The sequence below is a fragment of the Otolemur garnettii genome, unplaced genomic scaffold (assembly GCF_000181295.1).
Source record: "Otolemur garnettii isolate 467f Iridium unplaced genomic scaffold, OtoGar3 scaffold00007, whole genome shotgun sequence".
Classification (NCBI taxonomy): domain Eukaryota; kingdom Metazoa; phylum Chordata; class Mammalia; order Primates; family Galagidae; genus Otolemur; species Otolemur garnettii.
The window spans coordinates 3212283-3222849 of NW_003852402.1; the positions used below are offsets into that span (position 1 = coordinate 3212283).

Consider the following 10567-nt stretch of genomic DNA (forward strand, 5'->3'; position numbering starts at 1 on the left):
GCCGTCGTTGTTTGGCGGGTCTGGGCTGGGGATTCGAACCCGCCACCTTAGGTGTACGTGGCTGGCGCCTTAGCTGGTTGAGCTATAGGCGCTGAGCCGAGACACCATCTTTCTAAGGTTTTAATAACAAGAAGCTTTAAATGGGGACAAGTAGGCAGAGCTATCCAGGTGTGGGAGGGGCACATGGGAGTAGCGGCCAGTGTCTCCTGCCCCAGACTTGGGGCTGCAGTGGCTCCGCAGGGATGGGCAGTCCTGACCCAGCTTAGGTGGGTGTTAGAGATGCGCCTACACCTTAGATTATGGGAGAAATGGGGGTTTCTCACGTTCTTATCTGAATGCAAGCAGTTTTCCTAGCAGCCTCAGTGGTGAGTGTGCGGATGAATGCCTGCACGTGTGTACACGTGTGTGTGGATGTGTGTGGTGTGTCGGCACAGTGTGCATGTGTGATGTGTGCACAGTGTGTGTCCCAAGCCTGTGTGCACGTGTGTGGTGCGTCGGCACAGTGTGTACAGTGTGTGTCCCGAGCGTGTGTGCACATGTGTGGTGCATCGGCACAGTGTGCATGTGTGATGTGTGTACAGTGTGTGCCCCAAGCGTGTGTACACGTGTGGTGCGTCGGCACAGTTGCATGTGTGATGTGTGCACAGTGTGTGTCCCGAGCGTGTGTGCACATGTGTGGTGCGTCGGCACAGTGTGCATGTGTGATGTGTGCACAGTGTGTGTCCCGAGCGTGTGTGCATGTGTGTGGTGCGTCGGCACAGTGTGTACAGTGTGTGTCTCAAGCCTGTGTGCACGTGTGTGGTGCGTCGGCACAGTTGCATGTGTGATGTGTGTACAGTGTGTGTCCCAAGCCTGTGTGCACGTGTGTGGTGCGTCGGCACAGTTGCATGTGTGATGTGTGTACATTGTGTGTCCCGAGCGTGTGTGCACATGTGTGGTGCATCGGCACAGTTGCATGTGTGATGTGTGTACATTGTGTGTCCCGAGCGTGTGTACACGTGTGGTGCGTTGGCACAGTGTGCGTGTGTGATGTGTGCACAGTGTGTGTCCCGAGCGTGTGTGCACATGTGTGGTGCGTCGGCACAGTTGCATGTGTGATGTGTGTATAGTGTCCCGAGTGTGTGTACATGTGAGGGGTGTGCGTGTGTTCACATCCCCTCCCACCCCAATACTATCTTCATAGTTCCTTCTGTGCCATCGGGTTTCTGCCCTCCCTGATCTTCCTCAGCAGACCCCAGCTGGGCTGGGCCTCTGTGGGGCTGACCCTGGAGCAGCTCTTATGCCCTTTACCCTAAGCCTCGGGGCAGGGATGTGCAGGGCTCCCTGGGCCTTCCTTACACCTGGCTGTTTCTCTGGGGCTCCCAACACTGGGGCCATGCTGGGCCCCGCTTGTGTCCTGCCCCAGCTGGTCCTGGGGGTGCTGCCCCACACTGGGCAGGGGTGGCCATCTGAGTTTGTGTCCCTCACTCTTCTCTGCCTTCCTCGTGTGTCAGGACTGGCAGTTGGCCTCGACCCCCAGGGCTATGGGAACCCTGACTTCTGCTGGCTGTCCCTTCAGGACACCCTGATTTGGAGTTTTGCTGGGCCCATCGGAGCAGTTATAATTGTGAGTGTTGGGGCCTTCCCAGAATCCAGATTCTTGGGGACACATGTGCCCAGATATCTGAAGGGTGTGTTGGTTGGAAGGGAGGTTCCGAGTTGGCCGGTGCTACTCACTCTTTCCGGGGCTATATTGTGGCTGGGAGGGCTTCTCTCAGGGCTGTGGTCCGTAAAGCTGCCAGGCCAGTCCCAGGCCTTGCCCTCAGATCCCAGGTTCCAGGTTTCATGTTGTGCCCACCGTGAGACTGCTCTGCCTCAACTCTGGGCCCCGCACAGGCAGGCTGGTGTGATGGCCCTGCCTGGGCAGGGCTGGGCAGGTCAGCCTCATGCCACAGGTAGGGTCCCAGGCCTTCCTCTGAGATGCAGATGGAGAAGCCTCCAAGTCTTTGACACCCACCTGACTCAGGCTTTTTCTCTTACCCTTTTCAGATCAATACAGTCATCTTTGTCCTGTCTGTAAGGGTGTCCTGCCACAGGAAGCACCACTATTATGAAAGAAAGGGTGTCGTGTGAGTTGAGGATGAATGATGATGAGTGGGTGGACAGAGGGACAGGTGGACGGGTGGACAGACAGATAAATGGGGAGGTGAGTGAGAGAGAGAAGGCTGGGCTCAGCCCCTGCCCCTGCCCGCAGCCCCCTGCTGAGGACGGCCTTCCTCCTGCTGCTGCTGGTCAGTGCCACCTGGCTGCTTGGGCTGCTGGCGGTGAACAGCGACGTGCTGGCCTTTCACTACCTCTTTGCCATCTTCAGCTGCTTGCAGGTAGGAGTCGGGGGAATTGCCTGGCAGGGCCACTGCTGGGACAGCCCTGGTGGGCAAATGGGGCTACCCTGTGGCAGCAGAGCCACGAGGATTTGAGGAGGGGCTTGTGGTAAGGTCCACTGTCCCCAGAACCACGGCCAGGTGGCACAAATCCCACTTGGTCTCCAGGGAGGAGGAGTGGCCACTGATGAGTCACACCAAGGACCATCCAGCAGATTGATGACACAGTGGTGACCCCAGGTGACCCTGGGACTGCCTGGTGCAGGCCAGGCTTGCCCTAGGCACTCCCAGCTATTTGCCCGGCTGGCTGGCCCTGGGCATCCACAGGGAGGTGGCACCAGCAGGCTGACCTGGGCTGACCTACCTGGTTCCCTTTCAGGGCCTCTTCGTCCTCCTCTTCCACTGTGTGCTCAGCAGGGAGGTCCGGAAACACCTGAAGGGGGTACTCACCGGGAAGAAGCTGCACCCAGATGACTCGGCTACCACCAGGGCCACCCTGCTTACAGTAGGCGCCAACGGGGCCCCGCAGGCCTGAGGGCTGGGTGGCACCATTCAGGGCAGGGCTCACTTTTCAAAGTCAGGAAGATGGGGGTCAGGGCCCCTTGGGAGGCCATGGCCATAGCAGTGAGGTGTCCCCGACTACAGTGTGGTTTGGGTTGGGTGCTGTCCCTCAGGGCTCCTGTGCAGTAAAGGTTAGCTGTTCTGCTGGGCAGAGGTCTTGCAATGGGGCCGGAGCCAGCCTCTACAGCTGTGCATGGTGGCTTCCACCCCCAAATAACCAGCCGGTCCTTCCCCAGCGGTCACTTAACTGCAACAACACGTATAGTGACGGCCCCGAGATGCTACGCACAGCCCTGGGCGAGTCCACCGCCTCACTGGACAGCACCATCAGGTCAGGCCGGCCATGTCCTCCCTGGGCCCTGGGGAGGGGGAGGCTGTTCCTTGGCCATGGCTTCATCACCTCTGCCTAGTCTGTGTGGAGGCCCCCAGCTCATCCTGACGCTCTAGTCCATACCTCCCTCCACGCTCAGGAGCCCCGCTTTGTCTGCTATTGTCATGGACGGGAGCACAGATGGGGTGGTGGTCGACAATCTTCCAGATCATCTTCCAGTAACACTGGGTGGCCACATCATCTGTCCTCTGAGGAAGGTGCTGAGCCTACCCTCCCCATCCTCTCCAGGGACGAAGGTATCCAGAAGCTCAGTGTGTCCTCTGGGCCAGCACGGGGTGGCCATGGAGAGCCAGATTCGTCCTTCATCCCCAGGAAGCCCCATGGTACAGTTCCCTGGGGACAGAGGAGCCCCAGGCTTGGTCTTATCTCCCCCACAGCCCCTCAGTCCCTGGAGCACTTACACCTTTGGTAGAGTGTTAGCAAGGACTTGATACTCTCACTTGCCTGGGGCCACACGTGCTGTCCCCCAGGGCATGATCCCCCATCTCCTCCTATGGCCCTTGCAGGCCAGGACTCAGACTCAGATAGCGAGCTGTCCCTGGATGAGCACAGCAGCTCCTATGCCTCCTCACATTCGTCAGACAGCGAGGATGACGGGGCGGAGGCCCAAGACAGATGGGACCCGGCCCGGGGCCCTATCCACAGCACCCCCAAAGGTGAGTGATGGGGCCCAGGAGGCCATCAGGCAGGCCCTGGCTGTGTCTGGAGACCTTGCCTCCAGGACATGCCCTACAGAGCTGTGGACACACGGGGACACGGCCTGGTTGGAAGACCCTGGCCCTAGGAGGACCCACCACCCACTGTGCTCTCCTCTGAGCATCTGAACAAGGGCCGCAAAGCCTTGGGGGGCCTCTGTGGACGTTTCGTGCAGGGAGCAGGTGATGCTGCCAGAGGGCAGCCACTCGTGGTTCCAGGTGTTGGGCTGCAGCGTGGGGGTCACAGCTGAGGGTCCCTATTATCCAGACATTCCCTCTCTGGGTCCCCTTTAGGGTCAGGGCCACTCAAGAGCCACCAGATTGTTGACTCTCCAGGGGCGTGGTTTTTAGCCGGTGGCACCAACCGGCTTTTAGCGGGCTGCTCACTGAGTGCGGCTCTTGTGGCTCAGGGAACGCTGTGGCTAACCACATCCCGGCCGGCTGGCCCGACGAGAGCTTGGCAGGCAGTGACAGCGAGGGCCCGGGTGGTCAGCCCCACCTGAAGGTGGAGACCAGGGTCAGTGTGGAGCTGCACCGGGAGGAGCAGGGCAGTCACTGCGGGGACCGCGCCCCAGACACGGAGAGTGAGGTCGCGATCAAGTCTGCTCAGCAGCCCCCGGAGCAGAGGAAAGGTGCGTGAGGGGTCCTAGGGTGCTGGGAAAAGCCCTGGTCCCAGGGTGGTGAGGCTGGGGCGGGGCTTCTGGGAGTGGGCGGGGCTTCTAGGAGTGGGCGGGGGCATCGGGCCAGGAGAACCGAGCAGCGCAGGCGCGCAGGGAGGACTCTGCGATCCCAGCCGGCTGCACCTGTCTCCTCCCAGGCATCTTGAAAAACAAGGGAACCTACCCGCCGCCGCTGACGGAGCAGACGCTGAAGGGCAGGCTCCGTGAGAAGCTGGCGGACTGTGAGCAGAGCCCCGCGTCCTCGCGCACGTCCTCCCTGGGCTCCGACTGCGCCATCACGGTCAAGAACTCGCGGCGGGAGCCCGGCCGTGAGCACCTCAACGGGATGGCCATGAACGTGCGCGCCGGGAGCGCCCAGGCCGATGGCTCTGACTCTGAGTGAGTAGCCTCGACCTCCCCGGGAGAGACGGGACGGTGGTCAGCAGCCTGGCGTGCCTGTCACCTGGAATCTTGAGCACAGAGTAAGCCCTCCAGGCAGGGGCCAAGGAGGAACCGTCTCATAGGTGGGGCAGACTCTCTGTCCTGCAGCCTGGGGCTGCACTGGCCAAGCCTCTGATGGCCGGTCCTAAAATGCTAGGACTTAAGGTGCGCTGGGCTCGGCGTTCACAGGCACTGTCTCCCAGCCAGCCCATTGTATGGCCAAGGAGACCGAGGCTTCAAGGCGCCCAGCACAGCAGTGAGGAGTAGGGTCTTGGCTCTGGACTCCCGCCCATCACTCCTCTTCCCTACAATTTCCAAGGCAGGTGCAAAGCATCAGAGTCAGATCTCTCACCACTCCTAAAAATCAGTTTAAAGATGTGTGTTTGGCTGGGCCTGGTAGCTCATGCGTGTAACCCCAGGACTCAGGAGGATCCCTCGAGCACAGGAATTAGAGGCAGTAAGCTATGATGATACACCTCTATACTCAAGCTGGGGTGACAGGGTGTGATCTCAAAAAAAAAAAAAATGTGAGTTGGTTTCTAATCTTGATACTCCATGTGCCACTGAGAGGGTGTCAGGACTGGGTGCCATCCTGCCTTACAAGGCAGCTTCATCCAACCTAAGCTTGCCTTCCCTGGAGCCCCGGTATCTAAGTGGGGGGATTCTGCCCCTGTGTGACCTTGGACCCCACCTGGCTGCCCTCCTCACTGACCTTCCACCTGCCTGACGGCTTCTTCCCACGTGCAGAGGCAGTAACGAAACTTCAATTTGAACCATCAGGAAACCGTGAGGCAAGCTCATCACTGCTATACAGCCTGCTGTGTTGTCAAGCCCTGGGATCTTGGAGCCCGAGGGACCACTGCCCATGGACTGAAGCAGGCCCTGGGTATGGGAGGTCTTCACAGTGGCCACCCCACAACTGACAGTCCAGACAAAAAGCCCTCAGATCTCCCAGGGGTTCAGGGCTAGTCAGACCCTGTGACAAGTGCCAAAGCTCATAGGTGTGAGGGAGGCGTGGACTGCTCAGCTGGCCGGCGTGGTCCTTAGACTGCAAACAGCCAAAACTGTGCTGCTGGCCTGGCTGTGAGCAGGTTCGTGGATGCTGGGCACAGACCAAAGACAGGTCTGGCCACTGTGCAAGCATCTCCCTGTAGGACAGGCACATGGCCAGCAGCCTGGACAGCCCTTTGTGAAGGCACCTCTTGTCTTAAGGCAGATTACTTTGCTCTGCTGAAAAGGTGCAGATACTTTTATATATTTGTATGGGACTCTGAGCAGGGGAAAACCTATGTATATTTTGCATTTTGCAATAAGTATTGACTTTGTTGATACTGGGAGATCTGTGGCATGATCTCTGTTTCTTATGTAAGGAAGATTGCACAGTTGTACTTGAATCTGGCATGCATGGACACAACTGGTGTCCAGGCAGAACAAAGGTGGAAAGTACATTAGCAGTGAGGTTAAAATTGAGTTGTAAAAGCTCCTGCAAGGGGCCAGTGCGTGTCCCTGCAGGCCTCCCAAACGCCCAGCGTGTTCACTGCTACATCCGTTTGCCCTCAGCACCCACCTGCCTTGACAGGGGTGGGTCCAAGATAGGGAGGTGTGGGACTGGGCAGGTCAGTGAAGTCCAGCTGAGACCAGTGTGGAATGCAGTCACCACACAACCGGAGTTTCACAGCCAGTCATTCCCTGACTGCCACCTCCACCCACTGTGGGCCTGGCGCCCTGGCTGGAGCCCTTCCCAGGTAGCACAGGACCGCAGGTGGGGACTTCCTTTGTCCCTGCGCTCTTGCTCCTGGTGGGAGCTCAACATGTTCACACGTTCCCAATTCAGATGGCGGCATGAGGTCTTCCAGGATGTCACATTCCCTCCTGCCAATTTTCTTGCTCTTTGAGACTCCAAGGATCTCCAGGCAGGCAGGGGACCCACCCCCAGAGTCTGACCAATTACTTCATTTTGCTTCAAATGGCCAATTGTGAAGAGGGACAAAGCCACAGCCATACTTTTTGATGGTTACCAAACTGTTTTTGGAAACTCATACCAGGGACTGGCTGTGACTGTCCCACTATGGGCAGCTGGTGCAGCGAGACCCGGAGGGCTGTGGAGTGGAGCCCGGAACTTCAGACACGTTTTATTCCAGTGTTTCCTTTGTTCTTCAGATCAGGTGCCCAATTAAATGATCAACACAGCTGCTTCCAAATATGGGAAACAAAATAAAAGGCCTGCCATGTGAAAAAAATATATGGGAAACCACAAAATAGGATGAAATCAAATAAAACGGAAAGATTTCCATCCAGTCTTAACTTGGATGAAAATGTGAGCCTTGTCCACAGACGCTGCACAGGAGAGAAGCACTCCTGACACACTAAGGGCAGTGAAATGGGACCCATGTCCTTAGAGCTGAATGAATTATACATGTGCCTTAACAGGTGAGTGGCCTTCTGAAGACACACGATGACGGGCTCTTCAGATGTCCGCCACTGACTGGATGTTTTCCGAGTACGAAGAGGGTTTGCTATTTCCAAGCCTTTGAGCACCTCACTTTCACATCATCACTTATTGTTCCACAGCTGATTTCGCCCCTTGAGTTTTTAATTTGATTAGAACTGTTACCAAAAAACAATCGTCAGTTTACTAAGACAGGAAAAATATAAACCTATTTTTACTACTTAAGACTTTATGACAGAGATTACACACTGGAGGTTTTTAACAAATGTGTATTTATTAATGTTAAAACACTGGAATTACCACCCAAGTGAGAAGCGTCTACAATAAATTAAGATTTTTGAATTTGTACTTCTGCTGTGCAGGTTTTTCTCCCCCTGCCCCACTGCAGTTGGGGACTAGACCATGGATGGGAAGTGACCCACCACACGTGGGATGCAGACAGTGGGGTGCAGGAGTGTCGTGCCAGAAAACTCTGCTGAGTAATCTCACATTGAATCCTCAGATGGCACTTTGGATGCTGTGATTCTCTGGGCTGTATTAAAGCTCCCATTTTATTATTTATTTTTGAGACAGTCTCACTTTGTCACCCCCCCCCCCAGTAGAGTGCTGTGGCCTCATAGCTCACGGCAACCTCAAACTCTTAGGCTCAAGCAATTCTTTCACCTCAGCCTCCCAAGCAGCTGAGGCTATAGGCACCCGCCACAAGGCCTGGCTATTTTTAGAGATGGACTCACTTTTGTTCAGGCTAGCCTCAAACCTATGAGCTCAGGGCAATCCACCCACCTCAAAAGCCTCTGTTTTAAATGTCCTTTTGTTTGTTTCAGCAGCAGTCCAGTTAGGTTCCCTTTTGGTCGGCTGTGGCACCCAAGGAGGGCTTCTGCTGGCATACAGGAAGCCCTAGGGGGCTGCTTCCCCAGCCTCCCCCTTGCTGGGATCTGACTCACTCTTAACTCCTAGGGCCCCTTTTCTTGGTTCCTGTCCAGAAAAGTAGGTTTCTCCCAAAGTTCTAGCCACCTGCCCTGCCCCCACATGTCTGCCCAACTGTGTCCCCTCACCCTCCAGAAAAAGTAGAGCAGAGAGAAAAATAAAGGGGCCCCCAGGACTCTTCAGCCCAGTGTTCCCTTCCTTTCCCCTGTCCCCTCTGGAAGCCTGGCGCCAGAGATTAGGGCCACCCCCAGGTTCAAACTGACAGAGGAACAAGAAAAGCCTGGAACACCCCTAAAGTCAAAGGCAGTTTTTACATATCACCTCCTTCCCCCCCTGTACCTCCCATTTGCCCTCCAGAATGCTTGGTAGTGAACACAATGGGATAGACCTATCACAACCCCAAAGCCATGACTAACAAGGAAGCAAGTATCTAAGAAAGCCACAGGACAGCTGGGCCTAGTGTCTTCCTGAGGACTGCCAAGAGCAGACAAGGGCAAAACACGCCCCTCTGTGATCACATCTGGGCACAAACACCAGCGTGAGCAGCATCCAAGCTGCCAGGAGTAGCTGGGCCACTTCTCCAGTGCCAGCTTTAGCCTCCCCAGAGGCAGGCCTGTTAAGAGCCTCAAGAGGTAGTGAGTGACCAGGCATGGGAAGGAGTCCAGTGGCACAGGCAATGTAGGAGCTGGAACTGTGGGCAGACAGCAGTTCAGGGCACCTGAAACTGGCTTCATGGGGAAGGAGCCACCCAGTTGTGAGGAGAGGGGTGCTATCTTAGGATCTCATGGAGATCACTCTGGAAACATGGGGGCCATAAGCTCCTTTATGTCACGAACAGGAAGCAGGTGCTGACAGGCATCCAGCTCTGCCCTGGGCCGAGAATGCAGAGCACAGTGGTACCCACTCAACTCACTGCAGCCTCAGACTCCTGAGCTCAAGTGATGAGTGATCCTCCTGCCTTAGCCTCCTGAGTAGCTGTAACTACAGGAGACCACCACCATGTCCAGCTTTTTTCTATTTTTGTAGAGACAGGGTCTCTCTTGCTCTTCCTCAAACTCCTGGCCTCAAGCAGCCCTCCTGCTTCAGCCTCCAGATGCTGGGACTATAGGCCTGAGCCACTGAGCCCAGCTGCCCTCTCTTGATTTTAGTCATGGCTGGTGGCTGGGGCCTGGGCCCAAGGGGTGGAGGGAATCCCCCTGTAAAGAGGCTATTTCCCATCCCTGCTCCTCTGGCCTGCCCACGTCTTATGAAGGTATCCAAAGGCTACAGCCTGTGGAATCTGATGGCCCCCACCCAAGTGCTTAGACTTGGCACAATGGCACCCCCCTGGCTGACAGCTTCCGCTAAATTTCTGCAGTATTGCTCAGAGCTCTCCATAGTTGGCTGGTAGCCTCGAAAGGACATGGCTGGTAGCTGTATGCACGGCAGAGGGGAGACTTGCTGGTTGGGACAGTGCTGTGGGTGTGTGCTGGGGACTGGAGGAGCAGAGGCTATGTGCTCCCCCTTCTCTTCCTCCACTGGCTGAAGATAGGCCCTGAGTCTGTTGGGACGGTAGAGCCAGCGGGGGCTACACACACAGGGCAGCCTCACCTATGGCTGGCCTGAGGTCCACACTGACTTCTGCCCAGCTGCCCCTCCTCCATCCTCGTATTTCTGTGACCTGGGTGGGTCAGCCTGGGACAGCACAATGGGACCTTAGTTCCCAGCACAGTGTGTCGGGGAAAGGAGCCCAGGAGTCTGTGCTGAGCTTTGAGCTGTCAGAGCAAAGATGCCTTTCAGCCTAGCCACCATGCTCAGCAGGACTTACGGTCCCCACCAGCTAGGACTTGTCTGCAAGGTGGAACTGGGCCTGCCTCCAGGCCTTTCCTGGCTCCTCCTGGTCCCACCCAGTGAGGGCTGCTATGCTCCCGGGACACTCCCCACTGGACAGGGCCTTGGCAGAAGGCAAAGTACACAGCAAAGAGACAGGGAGGGGTAGGGAAGAGGGCAGGTGGGGGCTGGGGTTGACCCCTGGGATGGGGAGATGTTAAGCAGGGTCTCTTCAGTAACCAATGGCAGAGGACGAGTTATTACTCCTTCCTGCC

General features: G+C 56.7%; 1 protein-coding gene across 2 annotated transcripts in view; it reads left to right on the forward strand.

Annotated features, from left to right (window-relative positions):
* Positions 1–7902, forward strand: part of CELSR1 (cadherin EGF LAG seven-pass G-type receptor 1) — a 138559-nt gene extending 130657 nt beyond the window's left edge. The window contains exons 26-35 of one of the 2 annotated variants that reach the window (XM_003783422.3): positions 1494–1606; positions 2029–2108; positions 2234–2360; positions 2740–2865; positions 3158–3252; positions 3541–3635; positions 3819–3968; positions 4418–4639; positions 4825–5065; positions 5855–7902. In XM_003783422.3, coding sequence (XP_003783470.2) covers positions 1494–1606; positions 2029–2108; positions 2234–2360; positions 2740–2865; positions 3158–3252; positions 3541–3635; positions 3819–3968; positions 4418–4639; positions 4825–5065; positions 5855–5879 — 1274 coding nt within the window. In that variant the 3' untranslated portion in view covers positions 5880–7902. The remainder of the gene's footprint in view (positions 1–1493; positions 1607–2028; positions 2109–2233; positions 2361–2739; positions 2866–3157; positions 3253–3540; positions 3636–3818; positions 3969–4417; positions 4640–4824; positions 5066–5854) is intronic. The other variant, XM_023509426.1, reaches the window with a different exon arrangement.
* The last annotated feature ends 2665 nt before the right edge of the window (positions 7903–10567 follow it).